This window comes from Brienomyrus brachyistius, chromosome 21 (genome assembly GCF_023856365.1).
Source record: "Brienomyrus brachyistius isolate T26 chromosome 21, BBRACH_0.4, whole genome shotgun sequence".
In the NCBI taxonomy this organism is placed as follows: Eukaryota; Metazoa; Chordata; class Actinopteri; order Osteoglossiformes; family Mormyridae; genus Brienomyrus; species Brienomyrus brachyistius.
The window spans coordinates 19,228,889-19,256,459 of NC_064553.1; the positions used below are offsets into that span (position 1 = coordinate 19,228,889).

At 40.4% G+C, this 27,571-nt stretch overlaps 1 protein-coding gene across 3 annotated transcripts in view; it reads left to right on the top strand.

Annotated features, from left to right (window-relative positions):
- The first annotated feature begins 7,804 nt into the window (after positions 1–7,804).
- The window catches only part of LOC125716864 (voltage-dependent R-type calcium channel subunit alpha-1E-like), a 122,990-nt gene continuing 103,223 nt past the window's right edge, over positions 7,805–27,571 (top strand). For all 3 annotated transcript variants that reach the window (XM_048989662.1, XM_048989663.1, XM_048989665.1), the window contains exons 1-4: positions 7,805–8,148; positions 8,613–8,875; positions 15,657–15,763; positions 17,078–17,217. In XM_048989662.1, the coding sequence (XP_048845619.1) occupies positions 8,614–8,875; positions 15,657–15,763; positions 17,078–17,217 (509 nt within the window). In that variant the 5' untranslated portion in view covers positions 7,805–8,148; position 8,613. The remainder of the gene's footprint in view (positions 8,149–8,612; positions 8,876–15,656; positions 15,764–17,077; positions 17,218–27,571) is intronic.

Below are 27,571 nucleotides of genomic sequence, written 5' to 3' on the forward strand. Positions count from 1 at the left end.
CCAGCTCCTCTGAGGGGATCCCAAGGCGTTCCAAGGCCAGCCGAGAGACACAGTCCCTCCAGTGTGTCCTGGGCCTTCCAGGGGGCCTCCTCCCAGTGGGAATTGCCTGGAACACCTCACCAGGGAGGCGTCCAGGAGGCATCCTAATTAGATGGCTTCTCTCAATGCGGAAGAGCAGCAGCTCTACTCTGAGTCTGTCCCGAATGACTGAGCTCCTCACCCTATCTCTAAAGGAGAGCCCAGCCACCCTGCGGAGGAAACCCATTTCGGCCGCTTGCACTCGTGATCTCGTTCTTTCGGTCACTACCCACAGCTCGTGACTATAGGTGAGGGTAGGAACGTAGATCGACTGGTAAATCGAGAGCTTTGCCTTTTGGCTCAGCTCTTTCTTCACCATGACAGACTGATGCAACGCCCACATCACTGCTGACGCTGCACCGATCCGCCTGTCGTTCCATCGTTCCCTCACTCGTGAACAAGACCCCGAGATACTTAAACTCCTCCACTTGGGAGAGGACCCCATCCCCAACCCAGAGAGAGCATTCTACCCTTTTCCGGCTGAGGACCATGGTCTCGGATTTGGAGGTGCTGATTCTTATCCCAGCTGCTTCACACTCGGCTGCAAACTGCTCCAGTCAGAATAGAAGGTCACGGTCCGATGAAGCCAACAGAAGTACATTATCTGCAAAAAAGCAGAGACCTAATCCTTAGGTCACCAAACCGGACACCCTCAATGCCCTGGCGGCGCCTAGAAATTCTGTCCATAAAAATTATGAACAGAATCAGTGACAAAGGGCAGCCCTGATGGAGTCCAACCCTCACCGGAAACGAGTCCGACTTATTGCCGCCCATGCAGACCAGGATCTGGCACCAGTCATACAGGGACCAAACTGCCCTTAAAAGGAAGTCCGGCACCCCATACTCCTGGAGCACTGCCCACAGGACTCCCCGAGGGACACAGTCAAATGTATTCTCCACAAAAAACATGTGGACTGGTTAGGCAAACTCCCATGAACCCTCCAAATCCCTGCGGAGAGTAGGGGTCCACTGTTCCACGGCCAGGGCGAAAACCACACTGCTCCTCCTGAATCCGAGGTTCGACAATCCGGCAAACACTCCTCCCCAGAACCCCCGAATAGACCTTACCAGGGAGGCTGAGGAGTGTGATCCCCTTGTAGTTGGAGCACACCCTCCGGTCCCCCTTCTTAAAGAGGGCGACCACCACCCCAGTCTACCAGTCCAGAGGCACTGCCCCCGATGTCCACGCGATGCTGCAGATGCTTGTCAACCAAAACAGCCCCGCAACATCCAGACTTGAGGAACTCCAGGCGAATCTCAACCAGACCACTGCACCGGCTCCCTTACAGTACGTCCAATCCCTGCAATAGGAGAACCTTTTCAGCACATGCTCATCGACTGTGTTAGTCGCTTACCAAAAACTTGCTCAGGAAATTGTTACTTGTTTACCCTGATGTGTACCGCTCCTCGGTTCCTGGAAGCCATCCCTATTCGTAGTCTCCGGACCCTTGTAATAGTTAGGCATTTGATCAAGTTCTTTACAACATTTGGGCTTCTGAGGAATGTGTAATCCGACTAAGGTACCAATTTCTCGTCCCAACTCTCTCTCTCTTCTCCTTTTCGTGATACGCAATGTAGGAATCCACTGGATTCAGTCCTGCAGAGCTAGTATTCGGCCACACTGTTCAAGGCCCCCTGAAGACCTTACAGGAGCAGGGGTTGTCTCCAGGTGCGTTGTCCCCTTCGCAGAATCTAAGTTTGTTAGCTCCCTTCATGAAAGGAGGTTTGCTGTTAGGGAATTAGCTCATCGGTCTCTGGGAGCTGTGCAGGAGAAAATGAAAGGAAGTTTCGATAAGTCCACAAGGACCTGGTGCTTCCAACCAGGGGATCGTGTCTTAGTCCTTCTGCCGCTACCCAGTTCCTCCCTGCATGCCCAGTTTTGAAGTCCATATACAGTCCAGGCGAAACTTAGTCCCACTAATTATGTATTAGAAATGCCTGGAGGAAAACTTGTGTGTGCCACATGTTAAAACCCTACCTTGATCACCCGGTCTCTGACCCCTCGTCCGTCTTTGCCACAGTCCCCACACCTGAAGGCATAGCATCTGTCAATGAGTACTCGCCAGAGGTTGATTATCTGTCGTTAGGAAAAAACTGTTTACCTTGTGCTTGCAAACTGAACTCAGAGGCGCTTCAGACCCTTCCAAACCATCTCTCCCACCTACCTCTCAGCGCCCAAACCAACATCACGTCCCTAGTAACCAGATTTTAGTCCCTATTCGCAGACCCCTGTTATTGAACATGACATCGATGTTGGTGATCTTGTCCTTATTAAGCAGCACCTCTACCATGTCAATCTGCATAAGCAATGCTTACTAGAGCAAGAAACTAGTGACCTGGTAAAGACTGGTCTAGCTGAAGCCCCTGGAGCTCCCCGTGTCTGCTGGTCCCCAAGCCTGACGGCACGTTCAGGTTTTGTACAGATTAATGGCTTAATGCTGTGACTTGTCTGGTCGACTACCGTCTTCTACACATGGAAGATTGTGTTGATCGCATCGGTACCGCAAAATATGTTACCAAATTAGATTTGCTAAAGGGCTATTGGCAAGTTCCTCTAACCCCTCGTGCCTCCGTGATTTCCGCATTTGCTACCCCCGATGTATTCCTACAATAGTCGGTTATGCCTTTCTGATTGCGTAATGCCTCAGCGACCTTCCAGTATTTAATGTGAGTGCTTGGTGACGTACAAAATTGTGATGTATACTTAGACGGCGTGGTCGTCCACTCGGATTTGTGGGAGCAGTATGTGTTTTCACTTGAGCAGGTGTTTGTCTGGCTGCATAAGGCTTTGTTGGTTCTTAACCTAGAAGAATGTGAATTCGGAAAAGGTACGATTAGTTACCTCGGAAAAGTGGTGGGTCATGGGATGGTAAAGCCTTTGGGTGCAAAAGTCCAGGCCATTGGTTCAGTTACTTCGCCGCAGACACCCCGAGATCTAAAGAGTTTCCTCGGAATGGCCGATGCTTCTGGTGGAATTTCTCAGATGTGGTCACACTCCTTACGTAGCTGCTTCGCAAAAATGTAAAATTCATTTGGTCCCCCACGTGCCAGGCCACCTTTGATGCTGTAAAGCTATTGCTTAGTACTGTAGCTCCCCTGTCTTGGCTGCCCCGGACTTCACTAGACCCTTCAAGTTTGAGGTGAACGCTAGTGGCGTGGCTGCCGGTGCAATCCTCCTGTGGGAGGATCCCATGGAGAGTCACCCCATATGTTATTTCTCCAAAAAGTTTGTGAAACACTAACTATCTTATAGGGCCATCGAGAAAGAGGCACTAGCCCTGTTACTGGCCCTACAACACTTCAAAGTGTATGTCGGACATAGTGCTTAACCCGTGGTTGTGTACACTGATACCCCCTGGTATTTTTAGACTGCATGTGTAATACCAACCAGCGTCTCATGCTCTGGGCTATGGTCGTCCCAGCCTTTAAAAGGTATAAGAAAGGTGTTGCTAGCCAGGTGGCTGATGCTCTCTCCCGAGCTTGACCGCCCTTCTGTATGTTTGTATTTTTGGGGGCTCCTTTTCTATGGGTGAATTGTTTTTTTGGTACTAATTGGTGGTACACATTTGGTACAATGTGATTGTGAACACCCGCCTGGGTTCACTCTTGAGTGGAGGAGTGTTACATGCTGTAAGATTTAGGGAGGGTTGTCCTGTAGGTTCTCCGGACATCCTGTCCGATCGCCGTTCGTCAGCCACCCCTTCGGCTCCGCCTCCCGGACCTGAACACGTCTCCCTCCCGCCTCCAATGCACCGCTCATCACTTCCGGTTCCTGTACAGCAGAGGCCTGCAGCTCACAACCTCGCAAGTGCTTTTGTTTGTTGTGTTTGGTTGGTTTGCTTGTTGTATGGTATCTGACTTCTTGTGTATAATGGTTCTGATTGATTGGTTTCTGATTTCTTGCTTTGGCCCTTTGTACTTTCACTTTGGTTCTGACTGCTCTCTGGTATTTTCGATCCCTTGCCTGACTTCTGACTATAATTTTGCTCCAAATTTGCTCGACTCGGTATTTTGGACACTGTGTTTGCTTTGTGTTGTTTGTATGTACCGGTGCGTAAGGAATGACTGCTTTTTTGTTTCTGCGAACGCGTGTGATTTATCTGTTGTTTGGTTAGGGAGACAGGGATTAGTATTGTTGTTTAGTTTGACCTGTTTCTGTGCACTTTGGGTTAGATGAGATTGGGACATGTTCGTTAGTGATTTTTGTTTATTGCTTTGGCCTTAGTCACTCCTGAAGTCTGTTGCACCTGGTGTTTGGACAGTGTCTGTGAATAAACATAAAAAAACTATAAAAAGACCCCTTTGTTTCCTGTGTCCCTCTTCCCATTCCCTGGTTGTCTCGTCTTCTCTTTTGTTTTCTCTCTCTCCGTCTCTCTCTCTTTCCCTTTCCATTCTGTCGATCCTTACTCCTAGACTAAGGATCGTAACACTAGCTATTGAAAAAAAATCAGGGGCTAAGTTTATCTAAGGCTTGATTTTTTTTTGTGGGAAGACTGGCATTGTGGATAAAATACTTGGGACTAGGAATAAAATACTCTGGGCTATAACCCTGAGTGATTTGGCCCATGTGCCTCAGTCGGTGGATTGAGAAAGGTGTTTTTATATAAACTTGCTAAAAATGAAAAGGAAAACCTGTATCTTTAAAAACACACTCCATATTATAACCTTATTTATATGATAACAAAGCCCAGAAATGTCAACATGTGATTCTTGTGCTTTCACACTTAGTCTTGATACCTCAGATATGTGTTTCTAAGAACTGGATGAGTGGGTGCAGACTTATCTAGAAAATGCAGATGCACTGAATTCCAGATCATCGTACAATATTCATTTCTGGTGTTTGCTGAGCTTCTCCCATACTTTGGCTATTTTAATTGTGCTATTGGACATGGGTTGTGCTGCTTTTAAATCAGTGAACAATACAGTAAGTTTTATGAAACCCTACTATCCATAATACATTACATAAATCGTTATAATGTAATCCAATAACACAACTGGATTGCATGGCTAGAGTGAGATTTGAGGTGCATTGTGAAATTGGTTCCACAATTGGTTATATCCCAGTGCTCTAACAATAGTTATTTCCAATGATAACAACAGAAGAGAGATTCTGGATAGATGAGCAAACAATTATTGTGCTACTGAATATTACAACATAATGGTAACAGAGCATTCTTCAACAAGATCAGAAACCAAACCAAACAAAATAATCCATGCATCCTGATCAGTTGCAGGCTTTGGGGGCTTTTCAAGTCTATCCCAGGCTACACAGTGTACAGAGCTGGAGTACACCCTGGATGGGACGACAGATCTTCACAGGGGGTGCACACACATGCACACACACACTCACACACACATCATACTATATGGGCAACTTTGAGACACCAGTCAGCCTAACTAGATGTCTTTAGAGGCAGCTCACAAAACATGGGAAGAAACTGGCAACAGTGCTGAGAAACCCTGCCCCCACCGCAAAACCAAAACTCCCTGACACTCAAATAACACAGAAGACAAGGGTTTTAAACTGGAGCATGGACATGTCACCCTGTTCTCAGTCAGCACACATCCAGCCATCTCAGTGCTCCCACATTTACTTGCCATATATAATCCCTGCACCTTCTGTACTGCAGCTTACCATTTCAGAGAACCTATAAAATGCAACCTAGGTTTCTCATATTCAACTTTATGTTTATATGGAAGGCTGAATAAGCACTGAAATCTTTGTGAAGCTGCAAAAATACATTTGAAATTAAAGTCTGGTTTTGAAATATATAAATGAGTTGTTAAACAAACCATAATGCCAGTTCCATCTCAATTTTATGACTCTGATACTTCCTTTGGGGTGTCCAAACACATCATAGCATTTTCACGTTAATACTCATGCAGTGACTCACCAGTAGCTGTTTTAAGGTGTTGAACACACAACCTTCTCCAGGTCTACTTAGTTAACCACTGCTGGTTACCTCACCAGCGATTGTGCATGATGTGGCGGACCACACACTTTGCAACCTCCGTCATTATAATCCTCTGGAATAAACCAGGATAAAGCTATTTATCCTTAATAAGGTATCTAGTTCACTCAGGGCCTGCTGGGTTTAATTAAATCAGGCATCTCTAGGCACCATTCCTGGTGATGACTTGCCTTGGTAACACAAGATCACCAGACCACTCCCATGACACGTCTCTTGCTCCAGCTAGCTATAAATGTTTGATTTTATGTGAATATTATTATAATGGTAGATGTTTTATTCTAGTCATCCTAGAAAAGCCTGATATGCTATGTGCTTCTATGTAGTTTTACTGCAGCATTACTCTCTGATAAATATGTGTGAGCTTCTAAATGCAGTGCAGCTGTCTCAAACAGGGTAATCTTGTGATCTGTTTCCTGTTCTATTTTTATTACTGACATAGTGCTGATATTGTTATCATGACCTGGATTTGAAATGATCTATCTCTTGTTCTTATCTCATATTTCCTAAACTAATGTAAATTCTAAAGTCGCAACTCAAAAAAAAAAAATCCTCTCCCCCCAAAAAACCCTTCAACCATCACCCCTTCATAAGGATGCAGTATTTGTAATGTTACCCTTTGCAGACATACAGTAGTTAATTAAATTTCATACTGAGGGCTCTTTCTCTGAGGGTGCCATGGTACCTCATTGGCTAATCCTGTGGCTTCTTTCCTCCAGGTTTCTGGGTTTGAATCTATCCATTTCTCTGCAGCTTTGTGAGGTTTGCATGTTCTCCCCTCTCTGTTTTAGTCCCATTCCTCCTCTAGTCCAGTGATATGCAGTTATGCCATCATAAATTGCTGAAGCCTTGTGCCCTATGCAGCCACGGACAGACTCCAGGTGAAAACCATCTATGGATGATTTCTTCTTCCTTTATATTTATGTACTCTAGTGTGGTTGGTGCCATGCATATTCCTTACACATTTCACAGTAGACCAGGCCAAACCATCGGCAATGCATGTTTAACCTACCACTTATGATGCTAGTGCCTTATTATGGATTAACAGATTTTTTGTATTCTGTTCGTGTTCTGATGTTGAATATGCAGAATTCCACCCACTCACCAGGAATGTAAGAGTTGCAGCAGTGACTCCTTCCCTCAAACGATTAACACCATTCTAGCTCTGGCTTGAAAAAGGTGCCTTTGCCACGATTGTAACCAAAAGCCATCTAACTTTGCTTGAATCTATGTAAACCACATATACAGTTGTAACACTACAGCAACACATCATTGTCAATCTCCCCATATGGCATTTAATCATATAACTTAAATTATTATTATTATTATTTTTTGGAAATACAAATAGGATGGAAAATGTAATTCTTTTTCTAACTAATAGACCACTGTTATCTTTCTTTTTATTGCCTCATCAAATATAAAAGCAGAATGTTGATAAGATGCAAAACAAAATGCAAAGAGAGCACAGGTAATGCAAACAATTAAACATAATGCAAACATTTTTAAAGTACACAGCACACAAATAGAATGTCGTGCAGGAAATAAGTATGAATGCAAATAAATTAACTGGCAGTATATTCGCAGTTATTGGTGAAATGCTGAAAAAATCCATTTAAATGTTTACATAGTATGCAAAGATCTCAATAGTTTCTTAATTAGTAATAAGTCCGTGATTGTGTCTATTTTTTCAACTCGAGATCAACTTCAGAGAAACATTTCTGGTTAATTACCATCCCAGATACTTGGGAGAGGATGAGCAGCCTACGAGGGAGGAGCCTTTTCGACTGTGCTGCGACTTGTGCTTCATTTTTACCTTCTAAAATCAAGCCGGGAAAGAATGTACTGCTCGTTGCTGTTTGTTTCTCTAGTATCGTGTATTTTTTAGCGTTTCAACTGGATGTGCATTTTACATTTTGCTGTTGTGGAGACGATATAGGCCAGAAAAACAGAAAGTCTTTTTCTTTAATATGACTAAGGCTGCGTAAAGTTTGGTCTGGAAATGACGACGAAAGACATCGCAGATATAAACAGATGAACCGATGAATTTTGTTAATCGCTGCTTGATTTAAACAAGTCTGATCGACTTTGTTTTGATAACAATGTGAGTGAAAATTGCAGTTTTTACGTTCAGTGATGCTCAGTGTTTAAAATAGTGGATCGTGATTTTTTTAAGATGATTGACGTGATTTTTTAATGATTCACTCTTCTCTACAGCGATGTAGTAGATGGATGTTCAAGCAGATTTTTTAGTTGAAAAGTCAAATTTTACATTATAAGGATGAAGAAGTAGAAAATTTGTCCGACTCCCCCTCCACGACTTATTTTAAAAAAGCGGAGTATACACAGATAAAGCACGTTAAATTTCGATTCACTTATTTTTTTTCTTTACCTTTTAAGGGATTATTTTCATTTACGGGGATATGTGAACTTAACCTTACCTTCGAGAGTAACGAAGAAATTCTGGATAAAAACATGGAAATAGATTCTTTCCTTTAACCAGGGGCGAACTTTTACCGTCTTTTTGAAAATTAAATATATTTTTTTCGTATTTCATGCTTTTTGCAGAATGGCCACGTTTGGAGACGACGTGCCCAGCACGCTGGGATCCGGGGATGGGGGATCGGATAACATCATGGACTGTCAGGGATCGGCGATGCCTCCAGGTGGGATGGAGACACTTAAGCAAGCCAAAGCCCAGAGAGCCCGCACCATGGCCCTGTACAACCCAATACCTGTCAGACAAAACTGTTTAACCGTCAACAGATCCCTCTTCATCTTCGCGGAAAACAACATAATTAGAAAATACGCAAGGAAGATTATAGAATGGCCATATCCTTTTCGGTAAAGGTAACAGAAAAACTTGTTCCATTAACCTGATTTTATATCCTTCAGCGCCCTATATATACAATACGTTAAAACATTCTCTCCGTCTTTCCTTCACACACAAAGATTTTCAGCCTAAAATATTCTCGATTTCTTTGCAACAGTTGTTATTTGCAGTATAATTAATTCTTGTGGCATAATTCATTTATGTCTTGGGAATAATGGATACAGTTATGCAACTATCCTGCTACCTGTATCGATCAGTTTTTGCTGTGGTGTGCTCCGTGACGCTCCTAGTTTAATATTGTAACTTTCAACGTCATCCAGTAGTTTGTAACTTAAATACTGTGACGAAAAAAACAAGTCATAAAGACTTAATCGAAATGAATCATGTTAAATTTTTTTTTTCAGTGTGATTTTGTTACTTTTTACATTAAGAATAAAGTCAAATGTGAATCCTGGAGCAATGTAACATTTAATTTTTGAACCCTAATTTTTAATAATTACAAAATCGCTGGGCAGTACAGGGTTGTTTGAAGTAGAAATTGTTAAATGTTTCTTTTGAAATATTTGTAAATGAGTAGTTTACTTCTAGATATACTCACTTTGAACATATGCTGCATACAGATATTCTTTATGACTTGATTTGCATTTCCTTGACTTGTTGAAGGAGTTACTGGTGCTGATGAGGGACTTGGTGAAGGACTTGGTGCTGATGAGATAATGTATAATGTAATAGGGCAATCAGCAGACTTCTTTTATTTTGCAGAATGAACATACATGCTAAGGTCTTTGAAAGATAATATTTTTGTATAGCTTGTTTACACACACTGGTGTAGCTCAGTGGGTTAAAGGTATCTGTGCCCATCTTTATAAGGTCATTTGCTCATGCGCCATGGCTAGTAGACTCATTATATCACCATTGGGGCCTTGAGTGAGGCACTTAACATCAGTCATCCCAGTGATGATGGCTGGTTGTGCTCTTGTATGTTACTTTGGACAGAAGCATCTGATAAACAAGTTAATCTAAGTCCTTACATAACATTGATTATCAAGGCAAATCCCATGGAAAATAATTATTACCCTGTAATAATATACATGGTATAATTAAACTACTATTATTATTTTACTCGTTTATTTAGTTTATTTTGCTTTTACAGCATAAGGTTAAAATCATTGATATCAGGAATAATCTCTTGAGAAAAATATACCACTGGTGTATTGTTATGTGACTGATACCAGAAGTGTTTTTCGGTTCTGCTGAATAATCAGTTATTATTTCTCTTGAATGGAAAAAAAAACTAGAGGTGACCTGAATCCTAGGTGATGGTAGAAAAACTCTCTCTTATTGTTGAGTGAATCTCATCCTTAGCTATGACTAAACTGTGGTTTGTGGTGGGGAATTGAATTTAAACGAGTTCAGGAGGGGAAATATTCCTCGTACTTTTGGGATTAGTGTTAGGTTAATAATTAAGTTTTTTCTTTCCTCCAGCACTCTCACAACTGGGATCACTTTCTGGATTCAACAGAATAGGTCAGCATAAACTCTAACCCAGAATCATTATATTTAACCCAATATGCACCTAATAAGTCATTTTTCTCCTTATGATGTGTCTTAGACTATTAATATACACTTTTCAGTACTTTCCATGCTGTCAACCAAAAGAAACTGGGGATAAGGCATTCAGAGACCTTTTGCAGTTATGAGGTCATAAAATTGATGACAGGCTATAAATTCCCTAAATCGAAACGTAACCTGTTTGTAAAGCAGAAGAAGAAAATGATAAGAAGAAAATCGGATTTTGTGTTTCCGAGGGGAGGGTGGTTGTAGCTTCTTTTGTTTGCATTAAACTCATACTGTATACACTGTATATAGTTTAAGTTATGAGTACAGGGAGTGTTAGCTACAAAACTGATTTGTATTGCAAATGTAGTATGAGGATAAGGAGGTATTTTGTAAAGGCTTTTCTTCTTCAGGCACCATTGTGACTTTTGCGATCAGTACATCTCAGCAAAACTAATGAAAATAAATTTTAAAATAGCTTTTTACAGTGAACTTTCATATCGAGAAGAAGGCAAAAAACTGTGTATTGGCCGTGTGTAGTTTGAGGTCATGATAGCAGTTTGGCACACATGTAGCTTCCATCACATTTAATTATATCCCCACCCAACCATCTGTCCTCCATGTCAATGTCTATGATCTCCATTTCAGTGCTCTCACCCGCAAACAGTCACCATCTACAGGAAATATTACAGTAGCTTATTCACATAACAGCATTGCCTTTGAGACTGGGAGAGAAAACTCTGCAAACACCGGGAGAGAATACAGAGAGATGGGGGCATGGAATCCAAATCCGCAAGGTGTGAGGCTATAGTGCTAAACACTTGGAGAGTGTACAGAGAGATGGGGGCATGGAACCCAAACCTGCAAGGTGTGAGGCTATAGTGCTAAACACTGGGAGAGCATACAGAGAGATGGGGGCATGGAACCAAAACCCTCAAGGTGTGAGGCAATAGTGCTAAACACTTGGAGAGTGTATAGAGAGATGGGGGCATGGAATCCAAACCCGCAAGGTGTGAGGCTATAATGCTAAACACTTGGAGAGTGTACAGAGAGATGGGGGCATGGAACCCAAACCTGCAAGGTGTGAGGCTATAGTGCTACACACTGGGAGAACATACAGAGAGATGAGGCATGAAACCCAAACCTGCAAGATGTGAGGCTATAGCGCTAAACACTGGGAGAGTGACTGCAGTATTTGGTGCTTTGTTTTGGTAGATTTTTTTAAGTATACAGTTCATATATGCATGTAAATGTTTTATAATACTATGTTGTTATTATACACCACTGCCTGAATCAGCACAATGGGAGAATAATCTCTATTATCTAATACTTCAACGTTAGAAGTAGAATTGTGTAGTATTTAGGATATAGATGAGCAACAATACAGCTTGTTTGTACTTCTAATTATGCAGATTGATTTCTACGAACTGTTTTCAGAGCTTATGGATAGATGGATGGATGGATGGATGGATGGATGGATGGATGGATTAAATTTTGAGTTTGACATGTGTTCCCATTGTCCATGGCCATTAGTGAGCGTATTTTTTTTAAATCCTGTCACTAACTTACTGTGATCGTAGCAATTTAGGGACTGATCTTTTTTGAATCGCATTAACATAATTCTAAAGTGAAATTACACATTTTGAAATTGCACATTTTGAGCTTGGTAGTAGCAGTATTAGCGATACTAATTATACATGTGGAAGACAATGGAACATTCTTATCCAATCCTTTTACCTGCCCTATTATCCTGCTTCCTTATGTTGCTGTCAGGAGTCAGACCGGGCTGTATGTGTCAGTTTTCTGCATATGGTCATTATCCTGACTTAAGCCCACCTTGGTTTGTGATTAAAATGTAGAATGGTGGCTTACATGAAGTGAGTGAACAACTGGGACTCTTTTTATAACAGTCATTTTAGAATAAATGAAAGTTAATCATAGAATTTTAAAAAATGAAAGATGGCAAAATGTCATATGCAAATTGTTCCTGACAATACTGTTGTCACATTTGTTGTGGCAATCTTCCCCCAGTTTTCATAATTCTAGACACCAAAAGAACCATAAACTGAATTCTTACACAGATCCATAACACTTATCTTTATTCAGGCACAGAGACATTTTAAAAATGTATGCTTTATATTTGTTTAACATCAAAAGTATATGCAGAGCAAAATGAATGCTAATGCACATGCATTAAAAGGTGGTAATTAGCAAAGTGTATATTTGACAATCTAAAGGACAAACAGTTTGGTGACTTGGTGTTTCTAGAAAATTGTGTGTATCCAAGTACTACAGTTGGAAGTTGGATGGAGGGATGGCTGGATGGATAGATTGGTGGATGTATTCTTTGACTTGTATAGTTAATGTGGATGTGCAGGAAGCAAAACTGACTTATGAGAGTATTTGACTTAAGTGGACTACAGTAAAAGTTGGTTGGCAATGGAGTTTTGTCAGCCGCTTTACACAGTAATTACCAACTGATGTTTAATGTTTTAGAAAATTCTGTCTTTGCAACCTTCTTGCTTTCTTTTTCATAAGATGATTCATATTGTTTTAAATGTGTCATTAAAATGCTGTATAGATCGGCTCTAAATAGGAAAATGGAAAGATATGGAATGTTTGAGCTATAACAGTTTCAGGAAATCGGCACATGCTATGTGTTGAAACCACGCTATTTTTAATATGGACTGGCTTGTCAATGAGCAGCAAATCCCGGAAGCCCTCGCTGTAGCCACCTTTTTTTGAGTAAATGACACGATTTTCAAGGCAAGAAAAGAATAATGTGGCATAGATGTGGGTCTTAGCCTCACTCGCATGTAGTTACATATCTAGCCTTGCAGCAGCATATGAGATCAACCATCTGTCTTCGAGTATATCAATGTTAGGATTGAACTGATTCTGAAGTCTGCACCATATTTATTTTACAAAGATTGTATTGAGCTGCATACTTTAAACAAGGATAACCTGTGGGGACGAAATATAATGGATCTCTGTGTGACCCGCTATGTGCGAGCACTCTCCATCAGTTCTTTCTGAGGGCTGCGAGAGCCTGTTGCCGTGGATACAGCTCTTTCACTCAGACAGCAGACTGTTTGCTTGCTGTCTCCACAAAGGGTGCTTAGGAGGCAGAGTGGCTCGTGTGCATGTGTGGGTGTGTGTATATGCCTATGTGGACGTGTGCAATTAAAGTGTGCGGCATGCGTGGAAGAGAGCCTGTGCTTCTGTCTTTCTGCATAAAAGTGCTTTTTGTCATATTTTTTCATTAATTTGGAATTGCCTGTTTGCCAAATTCTGAGAAAAATGACAGAAACACACAAGATGTAGCTTCATTTTTACATGCTGTACAAAACAAAAAGCCATTTTGTGACCCATGTTTGCTTTCCACTGTTAAACCCCCAACCACTGTTAAATGACATTATGACAAGTTCAGCTGGATTTAAGTTAACTTAGAACCAAGAGCGTGACAAATGCGAAGCTTCGTTACATTACAGCATTGCAGAATTACACCCTAGGTTCAGCTATTTACAATTAACACTGAGCACTTGCTTATATAAGTAAATATGTCACTTTGTATTAAACTCCCATGGATTTTTTCCCTCTCGTTGACTTAATCACATTTTCGTCAATTACAGTAAATGTTTGTATATACTGTATTGCCTACTGATCACTATTTGAAAATAGTAACTATTGTTTGCTCATGCATGCATTTTCACCACACATCTTTCTGAGTGGGGGCGTCTTTGAATGAACATCCCCCAACCGCGCCCCCGCCGCCCCCAGGCTGCTGTTCTCGCTGATCCTCATCTCTCTGCCATGTTTATTCTATCCCACATTTCTCTGCTCACAGACGAGAGTGGCAGCGCCCACGCAGGGCCTCGGCACATTATCCTGTAGGCAGAATTCTAACCCTAACCTCTGGGGCTCCCTGGGAACACCTTGGAAGAGTGTACAGAGTCGCCCTATTTTCATAAGCCTCTCATTTCCACCCACCCCCACCCCCCACTTCCCATCTAGCACCCCCTTCCCTTCTCTTTGCTCTCATTGCAGAGGAGGTAGCCTATATCCAGCTAGTGTGTCTATCCATGGCAGCAGTCCCACTGGCCCGTTTGCAGCCAATGGGATCGCTGCGAGGCCTGGAGGGCCTGTAGCCCTGTTCAGCAGGATCTGTAGGAGAGGAGCAGAGTTACTCACGCAAGACTGTGCAGAAGTCTGGGGCTGTTAAAGGGATATCACGACAATGGTAACTTTGGTTATCTTTGGTGGAGGAGTTCTGTTCACGACAATATTAAAGATTTATGATATTCATTAATTGGGTGTTTGTAGATGGAGAGGACCCTTGTTGACCTGTGCAGTGTGTTATTCCAGACTGTGTTTTATGCATGAATGCAGTTAGAATCACCTTATGTTCTATGCTTATGGCAAACGATTTCACACAATGTTCTCTCATTATGCCGGTTAAAAAGGTACCATAATTACCCCAATAAGTGATTATGCATTTATAATGTATGGGTTTATATGTGTACGTGGCAGTGCAGCAATTAGCACTGCAGGCTCACAGCTCCTTGTCTGGGGGATTAAATCCAAACCCCTGCTCTGTCTACACAGCTTCGTGACATTTTTTCTTTGTCTGGGTGCATTTCCTCCATGTAGGTGAGTCTGGCTATTAATGTGCTGAACTGTGTGAGCATGTGACCTACGATGGACCGGAATGCTGTCTGGTGTTTATCTTTCCTATGTTTCTGGGATGGACTACAGGTTCCCTTTGACCCTGAATTGGATCTGCTGTTATGGAAGCAGCCATCTTTACACTTCCAGAACAAATTAATTAGTCTTTTTCCTGTAGATGCAGCATTGAAGGAACACATACTGTTCTTAGTCAGGGCGACCTGGAGCTTGTTTGGGATATAAGACTATCACTGGGTGGGCAGGCAAACATACACACACCATAAGTCATTGAGAAATATCCAGAATGGATGTCCGTAGCTGACTGCAGAGAGAAACCAGAGCAAATCTACATGGGAAGAATGCCACAACCATAGCAGAGGTGGGACTGAAACTCACAACCCTAAAGATGCAAGGCAATAGTCCTACCTACTGAGCCACCCATATAAGTAAAAAGCTTGTTGGAAAATTAAAATATACTAATTATTTTGTTGTTTCTGTATACATAAATGTGTCATATGCAATTAGTTTGGATTGTTTCCTTAACTGTTACTGTGTCACTCCGTTTGAGTACATGATCCTGGCCACTATCATTGCTAACTGCATCGTTCTGGCACTGGAGCAGCATTTGCCTGGAGAGGACAAAACCCCCATGTCAAAGAGACTGGTGAGGATACCCCGTGTTTTTGTTTCTCAATATGTGTACTTGATCGTACTTTTGTTATCGTGTACTGGTCTTCCATTGCTGAAGACCAGTTCCACTACTAAGAAAAGAAGTACAGAGAACAGTAAAAGTCCCTGGATGTTGTTCTTGCTCCAATATCAAGTATGCATCAGCTATGTCCTTGCCAAACAAGAACAATCCCATGATTCACTGCATCTCAAGTTCATTCTTGGGAGGCAAGTTAGCAAGACCGGTCATGCCAACACCACAAGTATGATCTTTGCGCTTTGATAATGATATTAAATCAGCCCTGGTATGGGTTGTAGGTTCCTGTAGTATTATGATAGACAACCAACCTTCAGTCACTTCACACATCATTCTGTGATTTCTAGCAATGTGTAATTTCCTCAAATGTACCATGAAGCAGTACTTTTCATTACTCTATTAACTATCAATGTTCACGTATCTCTTTACTCCACTATTTATTTTTTTAACAGTTAGCAGCAAAGACAGTATTAAATATATATTTTTCCATATGGAGTTCTGTATTAAAACTCCCAAGATGTGTGGCTCAGGGTTACGAATCTGCTTACGCTCCTCACTGCAGACTGTGGATACTGATGTTATTGCTACACTTTTTATTAATGGCAGATGCTGTAATGGACAAAAATGCATCAGTATCAGTAACACTGACAGAATCAAATTTGTAGTGAAATTCAAGCTCTGATAAACTGTTTTGTCTGCCTGATGTGTTATCATTGAATGCACAGGAAAGGCATTTGTACTTATGTCTTATGGTAGCAGATTTCTCAGTCAATCACAAGAAAACAATCACAGCTGAATAAAGCAGGAAGCACTTTTTGCAATGGATTCTCACCTGTCATTATAATCACTGTACCTGGTGCCCCTTATTGTGGCATTCATTTTTAGATTCAAGGAAAATTTTCATAGTATTTTATTGTACTGTTAATAATTACTTATTGCAATGTTTCGTTTTTTGAGAAGTTTTGCATTGTTACTGAACTTGCTTTTATAGCTTTCTTTTCTTCTGAGAAATATTGAGGACTTTTAGTATTAAGATAAGTTGCATTATGTCCAAGATTCGACAACTAAATAGTAAAGACTGGTTCTGCTACCATGCCAACTCATGTTTAGGGAAATGTTTACATTATAAATGCACTGATGTTCTACATAAAGATTAATTGGAATCAAGGGCAAAGGCAGCTTTATTATTGCCAAAATATTGTTTTCCCTTTGACCTGTTCTATCTTAATGACTTTTTTTGCAGCACACTGGCTTATTGTGTTTACTTTTCAGGAAAAAACAGAGCCCTACTTTATTGGGATCTTCTGCTTTGAAGCGGGGATCAAGCTTGTAGCTTTGGGATTTGTGTTCCACAAGGGCTCCTACCTGAGGAATGGCTGGAATGTCATGGACTTTATTGTGGTGCTCAGTGGGTGAGTGTACTCTTTCCAGCCTGAAGGGCTTGGGGCCTGGAGCCCCCCCCCATGGCATTGTCTTTCATTTATATGCATACTGTTATATCAGAAAGCTACATTCATTCTGCATTGCGTCTTTCCTGGCTGAGACCTGATTGTCATTTACTGTACAGATAGCTTACCTTTGGAGCTAACTGCTATTCTAGCCACTGAAGTAGGTGTGGGTATCAACTTAGGCATCTTGCTTTCTGTTCTCCTCAGGATTCCCATGTAGGCATATATGGTAATGCAGAGGACTAAGGTGGCACCTCTATATCACAGCATCATCCTTCATGGTCTAGCAGCAGCCATGAGTAACATCATTCTCTGTAACTTTCTCCTATCCTCCTTCCTTTCATGGTACAGCTCAGAATGTAAAGAGAGGCTGTTGACTCACTCCAGCTGCAGTCGGTGTGGGCTTTCTATTCAAACGCAAACACACCATAAAACACAAAAATGTCAGATACTAATATTAAGGAAATCTGACTTTTATCTCTGATGAAATATTTTACTTCTTTATAGAAAACAATATAAAGTGAGTGAGAGTGAGAGAATTGTTTCATTAGATTATTTTTTAATCAAAATGATGATTAAAGCATTATAAATCTGTTGTATATTTTTACATACATAAATACTTATATAGCTGTCTATGCTTCCTAAGCTGTTAAAACTAAAAGCCTATTTATAGGCCATAAAGCATGTTTTTATGTGTTCAGAGTCCTTCATTTAAAATATGTGCATTACAGAAAAGTGAATCATAACTGTTTAAGCTGTCAGCCTGGTATTGTTATTGTCAGCACTGTGTTATAGTACCATATGGGGACCATTTTTCAGGTCCCCACAAAGATCTGTGAATGCAGTCAAAAATGTAAAAATGCCAAAAGTCTTAAGTTACTTTGGGTAAGGTTCGGGCTGGGTAGGGGTTAAGGTTGTCATGTTGGTATTAGAGTATTCCCCATAGAAATGAATGGACGGTGCCCACAAAGATATAATTATGAACCCGTGTGTGTGTGTGCGTGCGTGAGCGGGTATACCTATCCTTATGGGGCACAATGTCCCCATAACGTGATAAATATCCGTTTTTTTCCCTAATGTAGGTTTTCCTAGAAAACTCTATTTTATAAAAATCGGTGACTGCTATGAAAACGTTAAAAATGCAAAAACTCTTGCATTTTACTTGGTTACTTATGGTTATGGTTAGGGCAGGGTGGGGGTTAGGGTTGTCATAGTTAGCATTAGAATTTTTCAAGTAGAAGTGAATGAGTGGGCTCCATAAGTATAGGTATACCCTACATGTGCGTGTGTGTGTGTGTGTGTGTGTATGTGTGTAGTTTGCATGTTCTCACTGCCTGTCTGGCGTCTTCCAGGTTCTTCCTACAAATTGGACATTTTTATTGCCGAATTGTCCTATAAACTATCTAGGATTGTGTCCTGCGATGGATTGTCGTCCCATTCTGGATATATAATGAGCATGGTTCATAGAAATACTTGAAAACAATCATTGACAGACAATTTTTTTGTATATATGAGTTGTTTTTGCAAGGAGAATTTCATGTGATATATTTTGTGTAATTTTAGCCATGTTTCAGTCATTACATGAAACTCAAAAAACATTTTAAGTAGAGGTGCTCTCTGATTAAATGTTAGACTCCGATGAACCCATTGTAAGTTGAAAATATCATAAATCAAATATGAATATGAGTATGAATATGAATGTGAGTATGAATATGAGTATGAATATGAGTATGAATATGAGTATGAATATGAGTATGAATATGAGATGATAAACAAGCAGCACAGTGGCACAGTGGTTAGCACTGTTGGCTCACACCTCTGGGACCAGGGCTTGAGTCACCATGTGTAGAGTTTGCATGTTCTCCCAGTGTTGTTATGGGGTTTGCTCTGGTTTCCCCCCACAGTCCACAGACATGATAAGGTGAATTGGATTTACTCAGTTGTCAATAGGTATACATATGTCAATGTGCTCTGTGCTTGGTTGGCATCCCATCCTGAGTTATTATCTGCTTTGCAACTATAGCTTCTTGGATGAGCTCCAACCCCCCTCAACCCTGAATTGGACAAGCAGAAAATTGATAGATCAATAGATAGATAACTAAATGCATCCTGTAAATAAATAAGTGACTGTGGGTAAATATCAGTAATTGAAAAGTAAATAAGTGAAGTTTTTATTATTATTAAATGTACAGTATGATACAGAAAAAAAAAGTTTTACATTGACAGCATCAGTAGAAAGTATGAATCGATATATCGCTAGTCCAGGAACAGATCAAAACAAATTTGATGATTACTGAATGTGCATTGTTATCACGTCATAATGTCAAAATGTCATAAAACAAAACAATGTAAACTGAGGAGAGTCTGAATAATTAATATCATGGTGGACCCAGAGGTAGAAAATCCAGTTTGATTTCAAGATGACGTTTATATATGACATTGCGTATATATGTCAAATAAGTGTTTTATTGATGTCTTTTCATTGCCGTTTTGATGTTAGCACATCAAATTTGTATGAGATGGTCATATTAGCAAATAGAGGGATTTTTTTTGTTGGTCTCTGATAATTTAGCCCAAGCTGTGTCCAAACAGAACAAATGATATTCACCTCTTACTCCAATTCTCATAGCTGTTTATCCAGTGCAGACTTACATTAAGCCTGGAGTCTGTCCCAGGAAGCATAAGGCTGAAGACACCCCTGCTGGAAATGAACGGTTTTACTGATGCTGGGTCGAGATGTACTTCATATATTTAATTTGGATAAAGTCAAACACCACAATAAATGAGAATTCGGTGTAGAGAAGTAATAATGAGCATCTGTAATCCCTATTTTTAATATTACTGACCACCAGGTAAGTGACACTGTACTGTAGCTTTCAAAACGAGACTCAAAATATGACTGAAACATATCAGCCGGAACTGAATGATTAATGTGAAACGATGATCCTAGGATTGTAGTTGTAGTAAAGCCGATGCATTAATATGTTTCTGCATGCTTTCAGGCGTGTAGGGTGCAGCACTTGGTCCTGTGCATGCACATGTGTGCATATCTGTTTTCTGTATTATTATGGGAAGGAAATATTTCCACTGTGGCTTCAGAATAGAACTGCAGTATAAGCATTGCACAGCCAGTAAGAGTGGGTGGCTAAATGGATTGGCAATCATGTCTAAAACCTGTTATCTCCTGGCTCAAGATTCTAGTTATATGAATGTAAATGAGACCCTGTTAATGCCAGGCCAAGTCACAAATAGATAGAATACCAAACCTTTAACTGTATGAATTGGCACCTTGAGTTCAGCATTGTCCTTTCTACCATATAAGGTACTATGTACATGGCTGCTTGCATTCTAGTAATTTCCACTTTAAATGCTGTACAGAGAAGCCATCACTCTTTATGTGATATTTTATGCTTAATCACCTTGTGTTCGTACTTAAAGTTGAATATTGTATATTGAATATTTTCAATGTGAAAAATTTCTGTAGAAATATATCATTGATGGGGGGGGGGGAGAAGCTCAGCTCAGGTCACTTGAAGGTTTTCTACAGTAGATAAGACTCCCTAGTTTTTGTGTACAGCACATATTGTAATATTCCTAGTTTAACTACCTAACTTATTTTTCTTGTTTTCATGCGCAGCACATGCATTATCTTTATATTAAACAAAAGACATAATTCAATGAGGATTCTTAAACCCATGTTCCTTATGAAATACACAATGTTCTGAGAAGATAGCTTTTGGCATGCTGACACCACATCTCACCCTAACACCCACGCTGATATTTTTCTGCTGGATTGACTTACATAAAGGGAGAATCATCACATAGATAGAGATAATAAGAAGGTAGAATCAAAACAGAGCACATCTCTGTAGTCTTTCAGATTTTCTAATCTTCTTTAAATCACAGCTTAGCAACCGAATTTGTGATCAAAAGATCACAAGGACTTAAGTAGGGCGACTGCCCATGATTGGTTGTTCATTACAAATTCCAAAATCTGTACCCTAGAACTATTTCCTTATGTTTGGGCAGTAACTTATGGGGTATGTCTTTGTAAAACAGTCTATGTGTAAATCTGCAATGGACCAACACTGTAAATTATATAATTCTTCTTTAAAAATGGAAAGAGTTGATTTTGCAGTGGAAGTGGTAAAATCTCATTTTGCTTCCTGTCATTGTCTTATTGGAACTGTATTGTCATCATGCTAAACAATGTCAATAGAAGTTTTTCTGTCATAGATTAGTCTACATCGAACAGACAAGTAAGTCAGTCTTAAAAGAAAACTATACAAAGTAAGTGTATCAGCACAGTATGAGAATTGAAACAAGGCCAGTAGGTCATGGCTGGCGGCATTTCATTTCAAAAGAAATTAATGAACTGCAGATAGCAAACCCATAGAGACCAAAGGCTAAATTAATGAATTTTTTCTGATGTCAATGTCTTAAAGCTCAAAAGGAACAGAGCACTGTACTTGAAACCAATGAAAGATATTGTCACATTTAATGCCTTTTGATTGAAACATGAAATTTGGTATTTTTATATTTATAGCAAATTAGCAAACTAATAATGCATCTCTGAGGTTTTCATGTTTGTTGATGAACAGGCATTAACTGAGACTCATATCTAAAGGCCTTGTGGTAGCTCACTGGGTAGTATTGTTGCCTTACACCCCCACACATGTCAACCCAACTGTAGTGAAAACAGGGAGTTGAGTGACATAAAACTTGTACAATTTGGTGAAAACTGTGAGCCATTAGAAAGGAGTCCTTAGGCTCATATATTTTGCATTTGTTATTATTATTATTATTATTATTTTTATATTATTACTACAAAATAATACTTTCAGTTAAACAGACTCACTGACACACAAAGTGCGCAACATTTGCCTAGGTTTGATGTCTCAATAGAATCATAGTGAAAGCTCCACTGACCTGAGAACTTCGAGAAATAATGCCAATGGCATTTCACATTTGGTCATTTCCCCCATTTTGGGTGCAACTAACAGAAGTATCAGAAAACTATTCTACTACCCATGGTTGCAGCAGAGACTGTTCCATGTGGCTCTGGTCTATGTGGTCCTCACTTACACACTACCACTCTTGGCATGCACATTCATGCACTTAGCACAGGTATTCAAGAGTGTACTGTTCCTTAAATAAGCCAGTGCAGTGCAGTGCGCTTGATGTGCGCTTTATCTACACTTTGTCAAATCCCACGTGGAAGCGGTGTTTGCACACCATCAGTGACGAGTAATGTTTACATCAAATAGGAAGTATACCTGCTTAACAGAGCCCAACATGCCTCCAAAGAAGTTTTAATCTGCTCAAAGTTGTATAATAAATGTAGCACAGTGGTGCAGTAGTTAGCACTGTTACTTATACCTCTGGCACCAGGGTTCAAGTTTCTGCCGTGGTTCCATGTGTTTGGAGTTTGCTTGTTCTACGTATGTCATCGTGGGGATTCTCCCCAAAGTCCAAAAATACGCTGAAGTTAACTTGTGTTGCAAAATTCCCTGTGTGTCTGGGTCATATATATATTGCATTGTGGGGACTATTTTTCAGTGCCCACAAGGAGAACCTCAAATCTGTGACTGCAATCAAAAAACCAAAACTGCCAAAAGTCTTGTATTTTGTTTGGTTATTTATGGTTAAGGTTAAGGCTGGGTAAGGGTTAAGGTCGTCATGTCCACAAAGATATTAATACAAACTTCTGTGTGTATGTGTGTGTGCGAGCGGGTATACCTATCCTTATGGGGACACAAAATATCAGTTTTTTTCCATTATGGGGAGAAAAAACCCTTGTATTTTGCTTGGCTACTTATGGTTATGGTTAGGGCAGGGTGGGGGTTAAGGTTGTCATAGTTAGCATTAGCATTTTTCCCATAGAAGTGAATGAGCGGGCCCCATAAGGATGGGTATACCCGATATGTGTGTGGGTGTGTGTGTGTGTGTGTGGTCCAGGTATACCTTAACTTGTGGGGACCAAATGTCCCTACAATGTGATGAATACCCTTTTTTTTACTTATTGGGACCAGTTTCCTGAATAGGACAAGCCATTAAAGAAAAAGCATGGATGGATGGATGGATGGATGGATGGATGGATGGATGGATGGATGGATGGATGGATGGATGGATGGATGGATGGATGGATGGATGGATGGATGGATACAAAGCCTATGCAACAGTGAAAGACAACCTCAGACACTAGCAACACAAATGACATCATAGCAGCAGCATGTCATTTGTTTTCCTCTTCAGATAGGTGAATGTATTTTACATCAACTTCTACCAACGGAGTGTGTTGTATTTCAGTGTGCTTGTCCTTAAGTGTGCTGAATTGTGTGACGCATTTGTAACCCAGAAATGAATGCAGGAAGGCTAAAGAGAGTTGCATAAATATTTTATGTGTGTTCAGATAAGCCTTCACATGCGGAAGTAACTTATTTTTGTTTGGTTTGAGTGCAGCAAAGACAAAAAAAACATGAAATTTGACAGCTATGTCCCCCCCAAATTGTGATTTGTGAATTATGATCTTGTTCTGTATTTCTGCATATTTCATGGGTCTTGTTCTGCAGACCATAAGAGAGGTGGGCTGGTTTTTCTAGTATGAGCGTTTGTCGTGTGAGGGTATCTCCTTTCTAACGCCCTGTGCTTCAGAGCTCTGTGACCCTGTACTGAATTAGAGGCTGCAAGTGTATAGGTTATTAGATGTGTTATCAAGTCTGTTTCCTGACACGGCACGGACATTGCACAACATATATTTCAGCTTTGGCTTGATGTCTGCTGAAGGGTTCATTGTATAGTTTTTGATGGGGTGGAGGTGAGGATGTCAGGGACAGATTATATGGAGCATTAAATGTTTGCTTTAGGAGACACCTGATTTTGGCAAGAGGCTTTGATTGTACAGGCATTTCATAAAAGCTTCCCTGAAAAAATTGTGATCATAACATTTAGTGACAGAAAAATGTTATATATGTTTGCCTATTAATATAATCAAAGTGATGCTTAATTGACCATTTTCTCATGTGAGGTTATTTTTTTTCAATTTATTTGACACCTCCAGAGCATTTTACAGGGGTAGGAGCCTTGCATAAGGGTCCAGTGATGATGCAGCTACTCTGGGATTTGAACCGGCAACTTCCTGGTCATGCGTTCTAACTTCATTTCAAAGCAGCATATCATGAAGTTATTGAAATCTAAAATCTTTACAGAATACTTACATGTAAGGTAAAATTATTCATAATTTAGCTATATACAGTACTGTGCAAAAGTCTTAGGCAGTCAAAAAATGCTTAAAGGTTTTATCTGGGTAGTGAGTATTTGCTCAAATACAATTTAACATTATCCATCCATCCATTTTACAAACCGCTTATCTTACTGCATCGCGGGGGGTCTGGAGCCTATCCCGGAAGCAATGTGTACGAGGCAGAGAACAACCCCGCATGGGGCGCCAGCCCATCGCAGGGCACACTCACACACCATTCACTCACACACCATTCACTCACACATGCACACCTACGGGCAATTTAGCAACTCCAATTAGCTTCTGCATGTTTTTGGACTGTGGGGGGAAACCGGAGTACCCGGAGGAAACCCCACGACGACATGGAGAGAACATGCAAACTCCGCACGCATGTGACCCAGGCAGAGACTCGAACCTGGGACCCAGAGGTGTGAGGCAACTGTGCTAACCACTGCACCACCATACCGCCCCCAATTTAACATTATAGCATACACAATTTAATAGTGACTGAATAAAAACTTTAATCCGTTCCCCAAAAGTTGGCTAGATGAACATCACATCAGTTCTCAAACCATCATTCAGGGGCATCCCAGCCGTTCTATATATTAATTACTCAAGTAACTCAATCAGGTATTGATTAGTCAAACAAGGAATGCTAGTGGTTGAGTCAATAAATCCATGGTTATACTGGATAGCTGCTCCAAGTACTGGGGTGACTTTAGGAAAGATTTTTAAATGATTAAGTTGGCACTCCTTGACTAACATAATCCTATAGCTTTACACCAACATGATATTTTAAACAATTTTCTCTGACTTCCCAAGACTTTTGAACAGTACTGCTCTTAATGGATTTTCCAAGGAGAAGCTGTTTTAGACTGTAGCATGAACTGCTAAGTTTCAGTACCAAAACACCCCACTAGGAGGTCCCTGAAAGTTCCTTGAGATTTTAGTGGCACACATATATCGTTTTTGTTTCCTTAACTGTCTGTGTAAAAATACCATGCATTATAATTAGCATTATATTACTGGAATTAACAATGGATCTGTGATCAGTTGCATGGCTGAAATATGTTTTTAGAAGCATAACAATGGAGCTTCTTGGAATTTTAATCCACAGCATTCTGGTTTCAAATCCAGGTCTTAAACCTGCATTGTTCCATCACCTGTGTTAACTGTTAATCTTACATTCGTCCCCTTCTACATCTGCTCTTCAGGAAAATGCAGTTGCTTGTTGGTATCATCAGCCTCGCCACACCTCCCTTCCCCCATCTGTGTTTGTCTCTACCCCTTGATTGGGTGTGTGACAATTAGCTGAAACACTGCTTTTTAGCCAGGATGAATAATTAATCTGGGGGTGTTGTAATGATTCATAAGCCATCTGGCACTGGGCAGAGCTCCGGTGTGAGACGTGTTTTCATCAAAGCAGGGTTGATGTGTAGCTTGTGGGAGTATAAGACTTGTGATTAACAAGCCACATACACTGCCCTGGACATTACCATCATCCTGTTATCATGATTGAGTATCATTCAAAGGCACTAGGCATCAAGCCTTGCTTATGGACTAATATAGCCACAGGCCAGCCAGAGTACCCATTCCGACCTCATGTCCACCAACAGTGCCTACAATGGACCACAATTGTCCAAACTGGACATTGAAGCAATGAAAGAAGGTTGCCTGGTCCAGTGAATCCTGTTTCCTGTTGCATCAGATTAATGACCGGGCACACCGATCCACAGCTACATAGCCCCATACACAGCTGGACTCCATGCATTGTGTGTCTTGACAAATTACTACCATTATCATAATCAAAATGATCTGTGCATTGTGCCACTGTAGCTCTTCTGTTGGTTTGTACCACACAGGATAGCCTTCATTCACATATCGCATCACTCAGTCTTGGCTGCCCAACACCCTGTCTGCGGTTTGTAGTTTTCCAACCTTATTCACTATGGCTGACTATGAACACCCCATGAGCTTTGCTGTTTCAAAGCACTGACCTAGTCGTCTAACCATAATGATTTGGCTCTTGTCAAAGTCACTCAGATCTTTACCCCTGCCCATTTCTTCTGCATTCAACATGTCCACTACGAATACAGCATATTAACTTAATATATCCCAGATCTTGACACATACCATTTTTATGTCAACATTGTTTGCTTGACATCGGGTGGTCATAATCTTTTAGCTCATCAGTGTATACATCTTGGACTGCCTAAGTCATTTACACAGTGTTATATGTGTTCCCTGCAATTATCTGGTGTCCTGTACACTGTCTGACTGGGACAGGCTCTCCCTGTCATACATGGTGGATGGATGGAGGATTTTTATATAATACATAAACTTAAAAATAAATATATAAACACGGCAGACAAAATATCTGAATGTATAAAGTATGACGCTAAATTATGGAAATCATAGAAACAGAAATCATAAAAACATGTTTGAATGGTGTAAAAATTACATAATGGTGATTGCATTTCTAATAAAATCTGATGAAAATATAACATTGAAATCAGTGAAATAATGTGGTGCAATTGATACAGAAGTCTAAACAACCTTACTAGCAAGAGCAATGACATTACAGAAACTATGTTAACAATAATGAAACTGTCATAGAATGTCAGTTGATTTCTGTCTAATGTTTTTAATTTTTTTTATAGGATGCTTGTAGCTAAAGAACTACTGCAAATACGCAGTGGTAGCCTGGCATTTTTTCATAATGGCTTTTTCTGATGGCTTTTTATGCAGCTCAGGTTAATATAAGGGTTTGAAGTCAGTTCAACACAAGAAAGCAACTTACAGTATAGAACAGTCTAGTCCTAACATTTGGTATACTAACTTTGGTTTTCAAATGGTTCCTTAGCTGGGTGTTTTAGCTCTGTAGAAATAAATTTACCCAGTCCGTTATAGAAATGTAGGCTATGAGAAAACAGGACATCACGTAAGTTTTATATACATTTTGCTAGTGAAAAGCACTAGCTAATAATGAAAATGAACACAGTTGACTTTAGCCTGACCCATGGCATACAAGTAATAGGATCTCTCAGCCCGTATTACACTGTGCTAGGGGCTGAAGTG